The sequence below is a fragment of the Malaclemys terrapin genome, chromosome 6, assembly GCF_027887155.1.
Source record: "Malaclemys terrapin pileata isolate rMalTer1 chromosome 6, rMalTer1.hap1, whole genome shotgun sequence".
NCBI lineage: Eukaryota > Metazoa > Chordata > Testudines > Emydidae > Malaclemys > Malaclemys terrapin.
Genome location: NC_071510.1, coordinates 8069967 through 8090270, shown reverse-complemented (window position 1 = coordinate 8090270; position 20304 = coordinate 8069967). Strand labels below are relative to the sequence as shown.

The 20304-nt window shown below is 46.2% G+C and overlaps 2 protein-coding genes across 4 annotated transcripts in view; one reads left to right on the top strand and one right to left on the bottom strand.

Moving 5' to 3' along the window:
* The window catches only part of IDUA (alpha-L-iduronidase), a 74910-nt gene that overhangs the window by 8129 nt on the left and 46477 nt on the right, over positions 1-20304 (top strand). The window lies entirely within an intron of this gene.
* SLC26A1 (solute carrier family 26 member 1) lies at positions 1186-18831 on the bottom strand. 3 transcript variants are annotated; one of them, XM_054032001.1, is made up of 3 exons: positions 18667-18831; positions 8758-9405; positions 1186-6601 (listed from the first exon to the last, which is right to left on the bottom strand). In XM_054032001.1, exons 2-3 carry the CDS (start codon positions 9373-9375, stop codon positions 5075-5077), a joined length of 2145 nt encoding a protein of 714 aa, XP_053887976.1. In that variant the 5' UTR covers positions 9376-9405; positions 18667-18831; the 3' UTR covers positions 1186-5074. The 3 variants fall into 3 exon arrangements, with proteins under 3 accessions (XP_053887976.1, XP_053887977.1, XP_053887978.1); XM_054032002.1 differs by lacking the exon at positions 18667-18831 and adding an exon at positions 13662-13759; XM_054032003.1 differs by lacking the exon at positions 18667-18831 and adding an exon at positions 10073-10094.

Here is a 20304-nt window from a genome sequence, read left to right as displayed (position 1 = left end):
TAGCAGGTTCCTGATTACTCTAGTGCAGCCCCTGCTCTGGTCACTCAGGGAACAGAAAACTACTCATCCAGTGACCAGTATATTTGCCCTCTACCAGACTCCTGTACCCCACTGGTCTGGGTCTGTCACAGTTCCTATGTACACTTGGTAGGGTTGCTGTTCCCTAGAAGTAATGGAAATGCCTCTGTGATGTGAGAGAGCTGGGAGTGCATGAGAAGCAGACATAGGGGAATTACTGTATTCAGCTGTGAACCCTTATGGCTAGACTGTGCCTTTAAATCCCAGTCATGACTAAGCGGTGATGTAGAGCTAAAAAGTTTCTCTTGGTGGGAAAAACGGTCAGTTGTGAGACATCACTAATCAGGGGCTGTTTGAAAACATCCCTTGCTTCCAGCCCACAGCTGTAACCATTTCCTGTCTTTCCCCACACTGTATGTAAGGGCAGCTTTTTTGTTTCCAGGCTGAACTAATGTAGTTTTCTTTCCCCTTCGAGGTTGGGAGCTCCTTCCTTGCTACCTGTAGTTTGTTAAATATATAGTCCATGTCAAAGACACCATGCTTGACAAAAATTGTATGCCAGCTACACAAGAAAAGAGAGAGTCTCATATTAAGTATCTTATTCTAGTATTTACCAAACCCCAAGTCGTTGAGAATAGTATGAAACCACAGAGGAATTAAAAGCCCTTCACCAGCCACACACTGAGTCAGTATACCCTGCTGTGACGAACTGGGACTGTTCTTACTGTGGTCTTTAAATGCTGACAGGGGAGTGTGGCTAGGATAGTCTGCATTGGGGGATGGGAGACTGACCAATGGAGAATACCTGAGCATGTAACATGAGAACCCAGGAAGGGGTTACAGGCCAGGTGACACCTTTGCCTAGGAAGCTGGACAAAGGCTGAAGGGAGAGTTTTCAGAAGCTGGCTGGTGAGATGGCTGGGAGGCAGATGGGGCTCTGACCTCCCAAGGTGGCTGGGGCGCCCTGGGAGCCCAAGATGGACCTAACCGAGGGGGATCCTGTTGTCTGTGCCTGCAAGACCTGTCTTGGACTGTATTCTTGTCGTCTAAATAAACCATCTACTTTACTGGCTGGCTGAGAGTCATGGTGAATCGCCGGAAGCCGGGGGTGCAGGGCCTTGTGTCCCCCCACACTCCGTGACACCTGCCCTGACCCCTGACAGTAAGTGAACAGAAATAAAGCAGTTTTTAATCATAGAAAGTCATTTACAACCACAAACACTGTAACTTACATATAAGCCAGTTCCCAGAACTATCATTCAAAACGCAAATGGTTCCTGAAGTCTTTTCTGGTTGTTAAAACAACTTTTATCAGAGAGAAAAAAAGCAACCTGTTCTCCCCGCATCCCGCATCTTCATGCAGCTCTCCTTCTTCTACTGGGATGCTGCTCTGATAAATACTAAACAACCTGAAGAGCCTACCTTGTAAAGAGCCACCAGACTGCACCCCTTCCCAGCATGCTTTGTTAAAAAAAGATTGACAGATCAGCTTCTCTTCCCTTCTCCCTCTTTTGGGGGATTTGGGGGGCATGGGCTAGAACTCTAACTTTTTTTTTCAGGTAAGGATAAGTCTTAATTTTGTTCCCCAATTGCCTGCCTTCTTTCGGAAACCAGATTAGTCTCATAACATGAGGGGAAAGCTAAGCTATATTTCTTCTCAAGGTTGTAGCTCTGGGGCTCAAACCAACAGAGTGAATAAGACTAGCTTGTTAAACAGCTTGCTCTTTTCTTCCCCAGTTGCTGTTAACTCCCAATTGTAGCCTGCTGTATCATAGAGCGAAGTGTACTGGCCCCAGTCGCTTTGTGCTAGGCCCTGTATAGACATATGACAAAGCTGGTCCCTGACCAGCAAAGCGTACATACTAAGTGGCTACAACAAACATTTCAGGAGAACACAAGGTAACAATGAGAAGATGGTAAGCTGTGGTCATGGTACACCAGCTCTTTAATGGATGATGTCGTTGCACGTTAAATTGACTTTCCTGCAGAAAAACACGAATACTAAAAATGGTTGGTCAGTTCTGATCTCTTAACAGGGACATCAGTCAGGCCGGCTTTTCCAGAATTATTTTGTTACTGTTGACATCATGTGTTGTGATAATAGCACCGAGACATCACATGTGTTTTTGAATAAATAAGGCGAGCAGGGGAATTTCAGTACCTGACTACTAATCCTCATTAAAAATGTGTTTATAAAGGAGCCCCCACAAGTTTTTCCTCCAGAGGGTGAGAGAACCTGACCACACCCAGTTACTTGCACTGGGTGGCTCCCGCACAGGCCCCAATTCCTTACTTCTTACCAAGGGTCCTACCCCTTGCAGGCCTTCTTAAGTCTCTCCCTGGGAGTTCACTGCACTCCCCCCAGGGTGGGGGTAGAGATCTCCTGGATGGGCGTTCCCCAAGTGGCTCCAGTAGTCTTCTGCTTAGGGCAGTCTTGCTCCTCCCCCCTCAGTTGACTGCCATTTTCTCCCTTTTATACATGATTGACGAGGCTGGGCTCGTCCTGTCCCCAGAGCCTCTCTGGCACCTCCCTCCTCAGCGTGGGATCTATACACCCCATCCCAGTGTTGCCCTCACTTCAGATGGAGTCAATCACCAGAATATCTCTGTTTAGAAATGAGTTGCCCTTCCTTTATGAAAGGATTATTTGTTGTGGTGTTCCTAAATAGGGAAGGGGACATTGGAAAATCTGGAGACCTTTGCTTCGAATATCCTTGCCCTTGTTGATCTAGAGAGTGGAAATAAATTGCTTGGTACTGCTGTGTAGTGCTCTTAAACAAAATGTTGTGTATCGTGGCAAAGGGCTCGCTTTAAAAGTAGAATGAGACCAGTAGTCTCTTTAGAGACTACAGAGCAGTTATAGCACTGAGTATGTTTAAGGGCTTCTCTATTGGCTTCAATGGAGTCAGACTAAATGTAGCCCTGTAAGTAGTCCTCCAACCTGCATTTTCCCCACATTTCACTCATGGATGGAAGGAGCGTCTAACCCCAGGGAAAAGGATGGGAGAGGAAAGACAGTGAGAGCTACTGGGAAAGGGGAAGGTTCTGCCATTGAAATGGGGGTGGAGGGTCACACAAAATGGCCAAAACGAGAAAGGAAAAAAGCATCCAGGACCCGACGCTGAGATTCCTTATACTGCCCAGCGCCTGGCCTGTGGGATGGGACACGAGACGAGGGAGAAGCAGCTGCTGAATGAGCCGAAACTGTGCCTTGGCTACCTCTTCAGATGAGCATTGGAGAAGCCACGCTGCCAAAGCCAAGTGTCAGAACTTCTGTCGGCAATTCAGCGCCGTCTGTTAAACTGACTTTTGGTCTAGCCCTATTTTACGTATATTTTTGTACAGATACTGCACAAATAGTGTGATAGCGACCCAGGCGTCTGATTTGCAGTGTGCTGTCTTTTAAATTGCCATTTGATATTACGGGGAATAAATAGTCATAGAAATTAATATAAAAATAACATATCCCGACTCTGCATAACAGCCTCACCCTCTATTAGCTGTCGTTAGAAACCACAGAGTTACAAACTAATGTTATGGCCTGAAATGTATACAAATAGCGGGGGTACTCTGACAACATAATGAAATGAATGGTTTACAAAAGTTCTGCTTCAGCCATTAGGCCACATTCTGACCCCGGTTACACCAGCGTAAAACTTCAGTGGAGTTACTCCAGATTCAGACCCAGTTCAGAACCAGCCCGTTTCTCCCCTTCCCATCCCTATCTCAGGCTTCCCTTCTTGCATCTTTTCCCCTCCTCTGCCTCTTTCACTCCCATTTCTCCCCACTGCCCTGCACCCAGTCTGACAGTTACATTACAAAGATGATGTGCTTGGCCTGAATTCTAGGGTTTAAGCTTGAGATAGCTAAATTCCAGAAAGTCAGATTTGCCTCTCAGTTAAACTAGTGTAGCTATAAGATTTCTAATGAAAGCACTTCCCTTTTCTTAAATCGCTTTAAGTAATTTCACTAGCTACAGCAAATCTGAGTTTAATGGTCACACTTTCTCCTGCATCTTTAAGAGCAGAAATATCCCCTTAATAGGCTCTTTTTAATATGGATGATTCCATGGTAGCTTTGAGGGAGGTTTTGCTAAGGAATAATGAAACTGAGGGGAACACGTTTGTTATGGCTCATGGGCGTGTGGGAAGGAGGTGCTACATCAGCCCAGCTGATGCTCCTAAGAAGTGTGTAGCAAACAGCGGGGTTGTCTAAAAGCCCGTTGAAACAAGAGCATGCCTGTAGTAGTGATATGATAAGGGAAAAGGCCTTACAGGCCAGAGTTTAAAAGATAGCACTGTGGTGTGGCCAAGGAACCAGACCACAAGTGGTTTCTTGGAGACTGCTCTCCTGTACGCATAAACCAGCACATTCAAGGGAGACAGCTAGCCTTTTCTGCTCAGGCACTAGACAGACTTGCAGATACACCAGACCGGTGGTGCATAAGTTTGATGCGTGTAAGGCTTGGTCTACACTAAACCCCCAAATCGAACTAAGGTACGCAACTTCAGCTACGTGAATAATGTAGCTGAAGTCGACATACCTTAGTTCGAACTTACCGCTGTCCAGACGCGGCAGGCAGGCTCCCCCGTCGACTCCGCGTACTCCTCGCGGCAAGCAGGATTACCGGAGTCGACGGGGAGCACTTCTGAGTTCGATTTATCGCGTCCAGACTAGACGCGATAAATCGAACCCAGAAGTTCGATTGCCTGCCGCCGAACCAGCGCGTAAGTATAGACAAGCCCTAAGTTACTACAGTACAAGGGAGAAGTAACTCACAAGCTGTTTTACAGTCCAATATCTGCATTTTGAAGTGGCAGTTCAGGTGGTAACTGGGTGCACTCCTCACTCTTCCCATCTGGTCCTTGACCACACCCCTGTTTGCCCCGTCTGCAGACGTGATGCGGCGGTCCAGCACTGCACACCTTCTCATGGGAGAATGTCCTGTAGGTAGATGGCTCCTGCACAGCAAGTGAGGTGTCTGCCGACTTCTAAGTGACTGCACCCTGTTCCCCTTTGTGCTGCACAGCAGAGGGAAACACATGGGCCTTTGAAACTAAACAGCCGAGCCATCTACCAAAGGCTTTCTGTCTCTGGCAAACTGCACAGCACTGTGAATGCTATAGAACAGCAATTCGTGCATCTTTTTGCAATCCTTCCCAAAGAAGTCCCCTCTTTTCAGAGAGTCAATCACTGAGGGGTTGCAGCAAGCCAGAAGAACAGTGATTTTTAGCTCGTTGTAATCTTTCCGTATTTCCTTTAATGTGATTATACCAGCTGTGTCCAGAAAAGTGACTGAGGAACAGTCTATGATGATGGTCTGGAAATCTACTTGTTTAGGGACCAGGCGTAAGGCTGTATCTGCCTGATCCGATCCCTTAACAATTGTGCCTCTGTTTCCCTCTTTCAAATGCTCTTTTTGCTTCTTCTCATTCTTTTTCCTTTTAGCAGCTTCCAGAGTAGGATCTAACCCAGTCATTCTGTAGAGAGACTTCAGAAAAAAGTCTTTATTTGCATAGTAAAGTGGTGCCTCAAAACGAAATATTTTGGCATTTGGAATAGGACAGAGATTTTCATATTCCCAGTCGTCTTCATAGAAGGCAGTGTTCTGGATCTGACCCAGCAGGGCAGTACGGGGTCGCTGCGTACGAACAACGATGCACAGCATGGAAAAGAGGACCCCAATCAAAAGCCCCATTTCTGTGCTGATCAGGGCAGATGAGAACACAGTAACGCACCAGACCAGAGTGTCCACCTTGTTCACGTGATATCGCTGGGGCACGTCTCGAAACTTCCGAAGGGCTCCTCGGAGACTGACTATTATGATGCAAGCCAAAACACATTTTTGCAAAGAATAAAACAGCGGAGCGAGGAAGAGCAGCACCAACAGCACTACCACTGCGCTGATAACACTAGAGACCTGCGTCTGGCAGCCCGTAGAAGATTTCACAAGCGTTTTTGCAAGAGCTGCACTGGTTGCGAAACAATGGAAAAAGGATGGGATAATGTTACAGAATCCTATGGCAAACATTTCCTGATTGGCTCTGACAGTGTAGGCATATTTCTTGGCGAACATTTCTGAGAGGGAGATTGTAAATGCAAAGGCAACTATGGCAAGGGGAACAGCATCTAGAGCCACGCGATGCATCATGTTAAAATTTGGCAGCTGAGGGGGAATAAATCCAGTTGGAATTGCCCCCGAAACACTGGATGCGTAAACTTCATTCAGCTTCCCGTAGTGTGAAACCAGCGTAGCCACAACAATAACCACCAGCTCTGTGGGCAGTGGGATTTTCAGCTTCTGCTTGTACCGATCTCCCAGTTCTTTCGCGGCAACTAGCACAGCAATGCAAACCACGCTCGTAATTACATCGCACTGGTTAGCCTGAGAAATGTTTCGAAAAATATTAATCCAGGTCGTTAAGAGGATCCCATGCCCTTGGCTGCGTGGGATTTTTATTCCAATAAGGTACTTAACTTGGGCAGTTAAAATGGTTAAAGAAGCACCAGTTGCAAATCCATCCAGCACAGACTCTGAAAGATACATAGAGACAAAGCCTAGACGAAAGACTCCCATCAGAACCTGAAAGAAAAGCAAGAGGGTGAGAACTAAAGGGTGCTGCAAAAAACGGAGCAAGCATCAGTTGCAGACAAATCCTTGAAAGTTGTAATTCTTAAAAGAGCTGGTAACTTGTTAGTTCAGGCCTGCTTTTACAATTGAGGGATTTGGTTTGCTACACCATGAGCTCTAGAGATAAATGAGCAGGTTTTTGAAGTGGACTAACTGGAACGGGTACTCCAGCATCAATTCAAATTAACTGCATACTGAAGTGATCTGCCACCTGACTGCGTTGATGCCGGTGTAAGTCAGTGGAGAATTTAGGCCAGAGCGCTTTCATTGTACTCAGAGCTGATAACTCAGCTCCGCTAACGGGAGTAGAAAAGCGTGGGGCCCTCCTTGCCATCCCTTTGTCAGCAGAACTCCCAGTGAGGACAATGGAGACTACTGCTTCAGCAATAAGGGAAAACATGGCTCCTTTTTTGTTTTTTAACTAACAAGCTCATTTCTTGAGTTCAGGCCTGTTGCAGTGTGAAGTGGGATTGCTTTACAACCTGGGCACCGTGTCTTACATATTCAGCAGACAGTAGTGACTTTGGGTGCCTCAGGGCTTGGGTGGCCATTTTGAGATGCAGTAAAGAAGCCTGACACGCAGAAAGTGCTGAGTATCTTCCCTTGGCAAATCAAGGCCCTTGCAGGTGACCTGCACTGGGCACCTGAGAACTTTCTATCCATAGCCCATCAGCATAGCAGCTGAGAACCTCACAGTCTTCAGTGCATTTATCTTCAGCAGCCCACCGAGGTAATGGTGTTAACCTCATTTTGCAGATGGAGGACTGAGACACAGAGGGATTAAGGGTATGTCTTCACTGCCGGCCGGATCGGCGGGTAGCGATCGATTCAGCGGGGGGGTCGATTTATCGTATCTAGTCTAGATGCGATAAATCGACCCCCGAGCACTCTCCCATCGACTCCTGTACTCCAGCGCTGCGAGAGGTGCAGGCGGAGTCGACGGGGGAGCGGCAGCAGTCGACTCACCGCAGTGAAGACACCACGGTAAGTCGATCTAAGTACGTTGACTTCAGCTACGTTGACTTCAGTACTTCACGTAGCTGAAGTTGTGTAACTTAGATTGATCCCACCCCCCCCCCAGTGTAGACCAGGCCTAAGTGACTTGACCAAGGCCACACACACAGAGTCTGTGGCAGAGGAGGGATTTGAATCCAGGTCTTCCAAGTTCTAGGCTCGTGCCCTAACCCAGGGTTTCCCAAACCAGTAAGTTGCGGGACAGGTCTAGATGGGTTGCCTGTTACCGCCCACCCCGCATCACTCCCCACCCCGTGCATGCCCATGGGGGGAGAAGTTTGCCCTGGATCCCCCATTTGAGAGGGTCCCCAAACCAACTGGCATTGTGATCTGGTGCATGGGGCTACAGTCCCACTCAGGTTTGGCCTGGCTGCCCCTCTGTCATGATGAAGGGGCAGCTGGGCCAAACCTGAGTGGCACTGCAACCCAATGCACCAGGACGCAATGTCTGGAGCAGGGAGCCGGCTGGGTCCAGCGCCATGGGACAGAAGCCACTGCTGCAGGATGAGGCTCACTCTCCAACTCCTAGCCAGCTGGGGCTGCTGGGAGGGGGCAAAGTTGGGGCAGCGATAGCCAGGGGATTGTGGGGTGCCGAGCGGGGGGCTGGGAAAGGGAGGGGGAGCTGCTCTCCTCACCTTGATGCAGGCGAAGACTGGGATTGTGTGGTCCCAGCCACATGAGGGACAGTGAAGCAAAGTTGTTAGAGGTGTTACCCTGTGTCTGTGTTACCTGAAAATTCCCCCATGACCAGATCTGAGTGCCAGGTCTCTTTGTGCCCACAGGGCAGCATAAAGGGCCCACAATGCAATGGAGAATTGCACCCAGTGTAAGTAGAACTTCCACGGCGGCCAATAGGAATGTTACCCATGTTGGGGCCTGAGGATTGTGTTCCAGGTAACTAGCTAATAAACCTTATTGGTCAAACTCTTTTAAAATAAACTTTATAACGTGCTGCCAGGATTGTCGGTGGAAGATAAATTTCAGTGACCATCTGACTGAGCTGACGTGTTAAAATTCCTTACAGTGGAAGTCAAAAGCCTGCAAAGGCACGCTAAGAGCTTCATATCCTCACCATAGGCGAGGCAGCAACTTACCTGATAAAATCCAGCCAGAAAAGTCAAGGCTGTAGCGACTCCAATAGCATAACAGTCTTTCCCACACTCAGCGCTCAACCCCCCCAGGGTAAGGTTGAAGGCGGTTACATTAGAATTGTTGCCGTTCCATTCGTAGCTGTTGCTGATGGCGTCATCATCATCGTTCAGGTCAAACCCTGCCAAGAGCAGCTCTCTGTCCACAACTTGCCCTACCATTAAACTTAACAGGCTGAAAATGCCAACAGACACGTGGCGAGAGGTGCCCATCAGGAAGTAAATTATGTTGGCAAAGAATGACGTGTAAAGGCTATAAATAGGCTTCAGACCGGCTAGCAGAGAATACGCTATGGCTTGGGGTACCAAAATGATCCCAATCACCACCCCGGACATAACGTCCCCCCATATGTATTCTCTGCAGTGGTACTTGGGAAGCCATCGTAACACAGGGAAGAAGTCCATGACTACGTTCTTCAGTCTCTTAGTGGTGCAGGAACAGCTCTTCCTCAGTTTGGTTTGGATGATCTGTCTCCCGCTTATCTGGATGTGAACCTTTCTTTCCATTGGAAATGACGGAGAGGGGCCAATATCCATCTTGATAGTTTCTGTTTGGCTTTCCATTTTCTGTGCGTTCACTTAATACATCAGTTCCTAAGATGTAAAGAAAGTGCTGGTTAGGTTCCATCTCAGCATGTTGTTGATGTTGGCAGGATTTGTGCATTACAGTCCAAGAGGCCCAAAAGTTGAGTATTTCAGCACAAATATTTCTAACTCTAAATATTGACTATGGAAGTTCATTGCTTACTATTCATTATGCTTTTAATAAAGTCTAATTCAATCAGCTACTATAAACATTACCATACGACTTATTGAGTGATCAACCCCACAAGACTAGTTAAGAAAACTGAAAAACAAAGTTGTAAAGAACCAACCGCTTAAAAGTTATCTGGCAAATATTTAACAGTAAATTCACATGAATCAGCTTTGGTCCATGAAGCAAAAACAGAGCTGAATTAATAACCCTTTTTGATGATAAACAATTCGGTCTCCTCATCTGAATAATGCCGCACAGTACGTACCTCCCCATAGAAAAGCCACTTATTGAATGCTATAATTCAATATAAACTTACAACTTGATATGCTGAATGCTCCCAATGCAGTGGGAGGGGCATTCAGTTCCTAAGAAAGCATTTGACCCTTGTTTTGGAAACAACACGCCTTGTGGTGATCGATAACGTCCAGATGTTCCCTGTCTACAGCAAGAGGGTTCAGTTAACAAAGCATTAAACTCAGCGTTAGAGCGAGTCAGTGTGCTCACCAGCATGCAGTGTCAGGGTGTGAGTTCTGAAGTCTTAAACTTTTTAAGTTTAGATCCTGTAGTCTCCCCAGCCTCGGCTATGCTGCAAAGTGCAGATATCCAGGGCCGGCTCCAGGCACCAGCATTCCAAGCAGGTGCTTGGGGCAGCAATCTGCAAGGGATGGCAGTCCGTGTGTTTTTGCCGCTCCAAGCAGCGTGCTGAATTGCCGCTGCGGATGGCGGGAGCAGTCCGTGTGCCGTTAGGGCGGCACGCGTGTTTCCGCGGCGGTGGCAATTCGGTGGCAGCTTCTATGTTCAGCTGCCCACGGGGCAATTCGGCGGCTTCTGTCTTCTGGCTGAAGTGGAAACGCGTGTGCCGCCCTAACAGCACACGGACTGCCCCCGCCATCCGCAGTGGCAATTCGGTGCGCTGCTTGGGGCGGCAAAAACAGAGCTGGCCCTGCAGATATCAAGACAGATGGAAAAGTCAAAAAAAGGATGAGGAGGGCGGAAAATACCAAGCAGTTTATGCCAAGTTCCATTCCAGTCTGAGCCAAGCTATGTTTGCAGCGTAATGGCAAATCCTGTCCTCTTCTGCATACATTGGCAAGGGGTAGTAAGGAAGAGAATCATCTGAAAAGCAATATATCTATCTATGTGTGTGCAGCTGGTGCTCTTTACGTGTTCAAGCTATGGGCCTCAAGAATAGGTTGTTCATAAGTCGGCAGGTTCAGTAGTGTTGCTGCACACTGCAAAGGATTTTCTAGTCTAGCTCTTCACCGGCATCACAAGACGCAGGCTAAGATCTCTGCAGTACTTTAGGGCTTGCTAACGTTCTAACGATAAAAAATAATAATCGCAATTAATCGCAAGATTAACAAAAATAGTCATTCTTAATCACAGTTTTAATTTCACTGTTAAACAATCATAGAAAACCAATGGACATTTATTATAAATATTTGTGGATGTTTTTCTACATTTTCAAATATATTGATTTCAATTACAACACAGAATACAAAGTATACAGCGCTCTCTTTATATTATTATTTTTATTACAAATATTTGCAGTGTAAAAAAGCTATACAAAAGAAATAGCGTTTTTCAATTCACCTCTGTGACGGGGTGGGACTCACCACTCTGGTGCCTCCTGCTGGCTGTCGTGGGAATTAGCTCTGCTCACCAGTACACCTTCTTCTGGCGGTGCCTCGCCTCCATCACTTCTGCTCTGGGACCCGTGTCACTCCCAGGACCGCGGTGTCCTCTCAGTGACACAGCCCTCCGGCCATGCCGCACTGTGTGCTTCCCCCTTCCGAGGGAATGTTGCAGTCCGACAGTCCAGCCACTTCCTGAGTGGCGAGTGGGGCTGCGGGGAGGAGAACCCGGGCCCGCCCACTACTCTGGCTCCCGGCCCAGCGACCCTGTAGATGGCGCTGCTTGCAGAGCCCCCTCCGACTCCTCTGTAGATCTTCCTGGGCCATTTCCCCACAGCCCCAGCACCCTCTTTGCTTGTGGCTCAGAGCCTCAGCCTACAGATCCCTGCAGCCAGCCAGGAGCTGCCTTTAGCTCCCTGGGTCTCTGCTCGCAGCACTGCTCTGTCCAGGTGCTTGCTGCCTTCAGCCTGCAAGGCAGCCTGTCCTCCCTCCTCAAGCTCCAGGGGGTGACTGAAACTGCTCTATTCCACAGCCCATCTTATATGGGCCAGCCCAGCACTGATTGGTTGCTCCTTCTAGCCCCTCTTTAATTGGCTGCCTCCCTAGGGCTCTATAAACCCCTTATGGACCAGTGTGGGGCAGATGCCCCCATCACAACCTCATACAAGTACTGTAGTGCAATCTCTTTATCCTGAAAGTGTAACTTAAAAATGTAGAATTATTTTTTTAACATAACTGCACTAAAACTTCAGAGCCTACAGGTCAAAGCATGAAGAGGCATACAAATGTTTAGCCTATCTGGCACATAAATACCTTGCAACACTGGCTACAACAGTGCCATGCGAATGCCCATTCTCACTTTCAGGCGACATTGTAAATAAGAAGCCGGTAACATTATCTCCTGCAAATGTAAACAAACTTGGCTGAACAAGAAGTAGGACTATTTTGTTCATCTTTTTTACAGTGCAAATATTTTGTATTCTGTGTTGTAACTGAAATCAATATATTTGAAAATGTAGAAAAGTATCCAAAAATATTTATAATACATCTAAATTGGTATTCTATTATTTTTAACAGTGCGACTAAAACGGCAATTAATCACAACTATTTTTTAATCTAATTAAGTTGTTTTGCATCAATCACTTGCGTTAACTGCGATTAATTGATAGCCCTAGTTCTAACATGTGCATTACCTCTTCAAGGCCATGTCTTGATGGGCCAAACAGGGTATGTTATTCAATTGTCAACTCAGTTCAGTCAGCAAAGCACAATTGAAAAAAAATCCTCATTACACTTGTTAAAGATGGAAATTAACGTGTTTGAAGGCATGATGTCTGGCACTGTTGCAGCCTAGGGAGAGCGTAAATTGGTTGTATTGAATAATCGTTAACTTCTACTAATATGACTCTGTAGATCGGGGTGGGCAAACTTTTTGGCCTGAGGGCCACATCGGGGTTGCAAAACTGTATGGAGGGCCGGGTAGGGAAGGCTGTGCCTCCCCAAACAGCCTGGCCCCCGCCCCCTATCCGCCCCCTCTCATTCCTCCCCCCCGACTGCCCCCATCAGAACCCCCGACCCATCCAACCCCCCCTACTCCTTGTCTCCTGACCTCCCCCTCCTGAATCCCCCGCCCCTAACTGCCCCCCTGGGACCCAACCTCCTATCCAACACCCCCCCCCCGCTCCCTGTCCCCTGACTGCCCCAACCCCTATCCACACCCCTGCCCCCTGACAGGCCCCCTGGGACTCCCACACCTATCCAACCCCACTCCCTGTCCCCGACAACTCCGCCCCATCCAACTGCCCCCTGTTCCCTGTCCCCTGACTGCCCCCCAGGACCTCCTGCCCCTTATCCAACTCCCCGCTCCCCACCCCCTTACCATGCCGCTCAGAGCACCAGGACTGGCAGCCGTGCCGCCTGGCTGGAGCCAACCCCGCCGCAGCGCTGCCCGGCAGGAGCTCACAGCCCCGTCGCCCAGAGCGCTGGCGGCACGGCGAGCTGAGGCTGCGGGGGGGGGGGGACAGCAGGGGAGGGGCCGGGGGCTAGCCTCCCTGGCCGGGAGCTCAAGGGCCGGGCAGGACGGTTCCACGGGTCTGGATTTGGCCCGCGAGCCGTAGTTTGCCCACCTCTGCTGTAGATGCTTCTGAGTAACCTTTATTGTGCAAGATGATGTAATTTAGCAAACCGATGTTTATTTTCGCTTATAGTACTACCAGTCCTAAATCTGGGCTGCAACGTCCTGTGTACACTAAGCAAAATGTCTCTGGTCAGAAATTCCTTGGAGTAAACCAGTACAAAGATACATTTGAATGGAAGAATGAGAACAAAATAATACCAATTTCATATTTAAGATCATATGATCAAAGTTTACCAATAAGGAAAGAATGAAACAAACAAAGTACTAGCAAAGTTCAGTTTTTAAACACGGAGGAAAGGAATACTTTCGTATGCCTTCTTACCTGAACGAGTGCTGAAAATGCAAGGATTGTACCCAAAGAATGCAAGTCCCATTAGAATTCCACTGACTTCTCACAGCCCAGTGAGCGCAGGCTGCCAGGCAACAAAGAGCACCGTGGCTTTAATCACAAACGAGCGGGCAGTTCCGTTATCAAACTGACACTTTTGATAAGATTACTTAGAAAGACTGAACTGGGATCCGTAAAGTAGACTGAAATGTCAGTGCACTGTTATTGCTAGTCTTCATCTAAGCTAACAATCCAGCTGTTTACTTTAAAATGTTACATTTCCCCCCCAAAATAAAATGGGTGATGATCACCTAAGTGCAGTATGTACAATTATCAGACTGAAGGATAATTACAGTGTTGGCTGTTGGAAGTTAATTTATCTGAGAATCTATTAAGCTGTCTTGAGTACAGATAGTGACTTAGTATTGTTGTTGGAAAACTGGAGGTGTCGCTATTTGCAAAAAGCAGCAATAACTGAATAAACAATAAACAGTGCTGGTTTAACATAGTATCACTAACAATCAGTGGCTTTGTATTTAAATTGGAGGAATGAGGCCATTGTATTGTATAAAATTGAGGCATGTGGTGATTAGATCACTTTGTTCAATTTACTTCATTATTGACTATTAGTTACTGTTTATAAAATCTCCCATAATTTCTGCTAGACTTGATACACCTTGAAGAGTCGTGTAAAGTAAATATGCTGGTTGTAATTCACTTGCTGTGATGTTTGGAGCTAGTGGTTTCAGTCGGTACTAGGCATCACTTACATGCTGTATAATCAAAATATTTCTGATCACTTTAAGGATTGAATGATTGTTTTTAGGATGTAACAAACCCAGTCCAAATAACAGATGTGCTAAATCCCCAGCAAAATATCACTCTGATCATGTACCCTATAATAAAAGGAGTCCCATCTTTGCTATCTGCTCTAAAAGTTGCGTCTGAAACAAAGTACTGCTCTGCTGATATCGTGTATTATGGCTCAATCCTGCTCCCATTTAAGTCACTGGATATTTTTTCACAGGTTTCCCTGGAAGTAAGATCTGCCTTTTAGTCAAGGGAAGGCTTCAGGTCTCTTACTTAAAGAGCCATTTTGTAGAGAGGGCACACAGCTGAAGCAACCATTGTTAAAGGGAACATGTAACTCTAATGCCCTTATAAGTTTCTACTTACATGCTTAGCGTCCAAATGCTGACCTCAGTTACACTGGTGTAGATGCACAGTTGACTGCATTAGAGTCACTCCCGACTTAAACCAATACAGAAAAGCTCAGAATATGGTATACTGTATTTCCTGGGGGTTGAAGATTCTAACCAAGATATTTGGACCCTGCTGCTGCATTCATCCCAAGTATTTAAAAATGTCAAGCCCAAAATTACAATTACCTAAAAACCCAACATTTATACAAATATACATTAGCATTAATAGATGTGTCATCTATTATACATATAATTAACAATGATAAATAACTTGGGTTCTAATTTTTAAAACTTTTCTCCATAGTCAGGAGGGCAAGAAACTTAATTTTTCAAATAAAAGTTGAGATTCTCGTGATTCCAGAAGCAGTTATTTTAGGGAAGGCTCCAAATACCGTGAGAGTTGGCGACACGGCTGCTCTTTTACCCTTACATTGCTCATTTCTCCTTTGAATTGCAGTGACTACGCTAGTTTATGTTGTGGGATAAGGAAATGGCTAGGAACTTAGGTAGCAAGACAAGACCATTCAGGCCAACAAGCCGGTGCACCTTCTAAGTGGCCTCAATCAGACCTTCCTTCCTGTCTCTTTACCAAGCCACTGAATTGACAAAAACACGTTGGAAAAGGGGAGACATTCACAAGGCCACGTTCAGCTGGGTTTCCACTGATTGAAATCCTGATAGACAATCCCTGTGATGGGAATGGGGCGGGGGGAGGGGAGGGGCGCTGTGGCTGTACAAAGCAACCACAATCTCCTCTCTGTCCGTGCGATGGTTGTGCTGATAGACAGACAATTTATACCTCTCTGCACCAGCCTCTGAATTCGGTCTACAGAATCCTTATTGTGATTGGGTGATTGGAGGAACAGGGTCGAATCCTTTTACTGTAAATACATTGAGCCCTCTAGTGGTGCCCACTCTGTTCTGTTTTAGGAGCTGCCAGAAAGCAGCCAGAGCGGCAGTGTGTAGCTAGACCTGGCATGTGTGAGTATATTTAGTACATGCCGTGACTTGGGACCCAAACTATGACCATGTGGTTCCTTCATATTTTTGTTCAGTAAAGAACAAGAGACACAGCAGCGATCCTGGCTCCAGTTCAGCAAAGCAGGTAAGCAGGTCCTTAATTTTAAGCACACGTTTAAGTGCTTTGCTGAATCGTGGCCATTAGTTGTTCTATCACATGAACTATCTTCCAACTTTGCTGTTGCTATCTCAATGTAGCAGCGCTCCTCTGTTCTCCATGGGGTTTTGGAAGCATCTGTCAGAAATAACATAAGAACGGCCGTACTGGGTCAGACCAAAGGTCCATCCAGCCCAGTATCCTGTCTTCCGACAGTGGCCAATTCCAGGTGCCCCAGAGGGAGTGAACCTAACAGGTAATAATCAAGTGATCTCTCTCCTGCCATCCATCTCCACCCTCTGACAAACAGAGGCTAGGAACACCATTCCTTAAATCTCTTAAATTAGTACCTTGCAAACAGTATTGTGTGGTCAGCTCCAGCCCTCAGGATCTAAATGCACTTGGTACCAGAGTTGAGTAAAATTTTTGTGACAAACCCATTTGTCAGAACATTGACTGAGCAAAGTTTTGAATGAGCGCAGGCAGAGTTTTGAATGAACCTGTGCTGCCTTGGTTTTTTTGGTTGGAAACCATATGTTCGCTTGTTTTTTATTCCTATTCAAGCAAAACATGGTAGCTTCAATGAATTTCACTTTGAGCTTCAGGATAATTTGAATTTTAAGTCAACATGAAACTCATAGGTCATAAGCCTACATGGACCAAGGTTGGTAAAATCCCCTACAAACTAAAACCACACATTATTAGTCCAGAGTCATTTTCAGAGTAAAGCAAGATTGCCATGATCTATGTTTCATTCTAATTAAAATGTTTACAAGTAAAACACTTTTTCTCTTTACTAATGCGGACTCTAAAATCTTAGCCTGGGACGTGGAAGTCAAGTTGGATCTTTCTGGCACACACATCATCACCAGTAGCCATGACTCAGCTGATGTTTTATTAAAAGTGTAGTTAGTCTAGTTAAAGCGTACACTTCGGGGTGCAGATTCTGCATTGGTAGTTCCTTAACAGCTACAGAGATGATGGGCGAGCCAGAAAAGAATCCGGATAAGTCTCCCGTTAGCTGTTATGATTATTTTCTCATGCCCATTACCATAGTATTAATAGATTTTTAAGGCCAGAAGGAAGCTCTGTGATCACCTAGTCTGATCTGTATAACACAGGCCAGAGACAGGACTTGCCTGAATTAATTCCTGTTTGATTAGAGCATATATTTTAGAGAAACATCCAGTCTTGATTTAAACATTTCCAGTGACGGAGAATTCTCACTGTGGAGAATTTGCACCTTATTTCCAGTCTGAATTTCTGTTTCTATCTGAGGTCCCTTGGAAGTGCTGTGAGTAGTCAGGATGGTTCTGCAGTACTACAAAGAGGCAGACAGTTATTACAGAAAGCTCCCAGGAATCACCTGTCAAAAGTTTGCCATGCAATTGAAGGCAAGGTTGGGATGCCTTCTGTGCTTTGGATATCCAGTCCTCTCAGGATACTGCTTAAACTAACCCAGCCAAAGAGGTCTCCACTGTGCTCATAAAAACGTTCCTAAGAGCAAAAGACCAGGTTGTCCCAAATATTAGGTATTTGAAAAAAAATCCCAGAGGTTGACACCCTTACAGGGTCTTCATACCCAGTCTCACAAACTAAACAATGTGCTGTGGATAGTTTCCTACTATGTGCTCGTATTAGGTATTTGTTTGCATAATTGTGCTGCCTCCTTAAATAGTTGTGGAGAAAACAAAGTAGATTTTCCAGTCCCCCTCTTCTCATTGAAAACAGGCACTCCAAAAATGACTCTGAGGAATATTTTTAAGGAGATCTTATAAATAGTGTCAGCACATCACTGAATCAAACACCCAGCTTTAATGTGACACATTTGAGAGTCAGGTGAGTCTACTGCAGTGATAGTTAGACCTCAGTGGTCCAGAAGCCAAATCAGTGATCAACATCACCCAAAAGAGCCACAGTAGTATGAATTCATTGTTTCATTTACTACAGTACTATTAATGTTTAAACACTATGAGGGGAAATATTTAATTTATATATATAAATAAGTTAATAACTTAGTGCAAATTTATAACTTAATTGGTTAATAGCATAGTAAAAGCATCCTGATTGGTTATTAGCTTAGAGTGGTTAATAATTAAATCACACAGTGTTTTAAATCATGTGTTGCCAAGAGCCACAGGAGACACATGAAAAAGCCACTTGTGGCTCATAAGCCGAGTGTGAATATCACAGGTCTATTCATAGAATCATAGAATATCAGAGTTGGAAGGGACCTCAGGAGGTCATCTAGTCCAACCCCCTGCTCAAAGCAGGACCAATTCCCAACTAAATCATCCCAGCCAGGGCTTTGTCAAGCCTGACCTTAAAAACCTCTAAGAGATTCCACCACCTCCCTAGGTAACCTGTTGCTACAGGCTACTTTTAAACAATATCTACCAGCCAACGTCTTAATTCATGGACTGGGTTTTGCGGTGCAGATGGCTTGTCTATAGATCCCAGCGCATTGACAATATTTTACCACGACTGTTGCCCTGTTTCCAGCCCTGCTTTATTGACGAGTATAAGGAACATTTATGTAGCATAAAAAGTTACCCAGATGAATGACCTGTTTTTTCAAAAGTAACAAACCCCCCTGCTTCCATAGCAGTTGATGGGAGCAGAACTGCTGCCTTGAAAACCACGCCATGAAACATTTCATTCAGAAAAAATTAACTCTTACCTGAATTGTATCATGAGGAGCATTTTCAGCGCACTGCTTCAAACTTGTCCCTTCAGTAAAGTCTTCAGCAAAGCTTTACTCTATGTACCTAGTGATTAAATGTCATAACTATGCATTCGTGAATCATAAATCTCTCGTCATTCAGGCTATAAAGAGTCCTGTATGCCTTAGTGAAAGTTTAGGAATAAGTGCTGTGCACTCAAAGCAGCGGCGTTTAAATAATGGCTAAGATTATTGATTAACTGCTGGTGATCTGAGAATTACGCTGAGCATCGGTCAGAATATCAATGGACTTTGCTCCCTCTTCCTAGTTCAGATTTTTTCTGCTTGGCTGAAGGATGGCTTTTGATTTTGTATATTGGATGAATGGCAATGAAGTGCGAGGCTAGTCCAAGAGCAGATACATCTTGTTAGCATTTGGAAGGGGAGTAGGGATGACTTGCTGATTAAGGTGCAGGATGGGATTCAAGGAGGTCTGGGTTCCATTAGTGGCTTTGCCGTAGAGTGCCTGTGTGTGATGTACATTGCTTCAATCGCCTCGTTTATAACATAAGGATAGTAAGACTTAGATTGCAGGCTCTTTGGGGCGGGGGCTGCCTCTTTGTTCTGTGTGTGCAGAGCCTAGCACAGTGGAGTTCTGGTCCATGACTGGGCTCCTCGGTGCTAACACAGATCAAATAATAAGACTAATTTACCAATGAGAAGTATCAGAGGGGTAGCCGTGTTAGTCTGGATCTGTAAAAAGCAACAGAGAGTCCTGTGGCACCTTAAAGACTAACAGATGTATTGGAACATAAGCTTTCGTGGGCTACTGCCCACTTCTTTGGTAGCTTTTTACTAATGGGAGTGTGTGAAGGAGTTTGCTTACCGCTGGTGCCACCTGCTGGTCAGGTGGGGGCATGAAAGGTCCTCTCCTTTCTGGGCACCCCCTGATGGCAGCTACTCCAGCCCTACAGTGGTCTGTCTCTGTCATGACTCGGCCCTCTAGCCAGGTCACTCGATTTGTCTGCCCCTTTTGGGGTACATGAAGAATCCAGCAAAGGGGTAGCCCTCTGGATTAGGCGAGGGGCTGTGGGTTTCCCCTTGGGTTGGGGCCTCATGGTGTGGACCTTTCTGTCTTCTAGGCCTTCCCTCAACCGGATTCCCCACACCAGTGTAGTGTGCTGTCTTCAGCATTCTCCAGGGGTTGGCAGGGGAACCCGGACCCACCCTCTGCACAGAATTCCAATCCAGGGCCTGGGGGTAAGCAGCTATGTCCTACACCCCTACGTGCTATAATGCTGCCTCCCTGGATCACTTCCTATCTGTCCCCTCGCTTCCCAGCGGATGAAGTCAGTAAATAACTGCACCCAGAGATAAAGGTTTGTCGCAAGTCTCTCCTTGGTTGGCTTGACCAAGCCGCTATTGCCGGGGCTCAGGAGTGCAGAGTGTAGGTGCCTTCACCTCCACTGTCTGCCAGTTCTTCTGCTCCCTTTTTAAGCTCCTTCTCCTGCCCCTGCCTGTTGTGCAGGTGTGTGGGACTTAGAACAGCTCTTTCACCCATTCCTTCACAGTGTGGGATTTGTACACCCCATCACAGCGAGGCGATATTTGGTTTTTAATGTTTATGCCTTGCAAGAAGGATCTCAGCTGGTAGGT

What these genes read in the sequence shown, in the direction of transcription:
- SLC26A1 (XM_054032001.1), bottom strand. Translation starts at nt 9,375, where the DNA reads ATGGAAAGCCAAACAGAAACTATCAAGATGGATATTGGCCCCTCTCCG. An exon ending in TTCTGGCTGGATTTTATCAG is followed by an intron (nt 6,602 to 8,757) that starts GTAAGTTGCTGC and finishes CTTTTCTTTCAG; the next exon opens with GTTCTGATGGGAGTCTTTCG.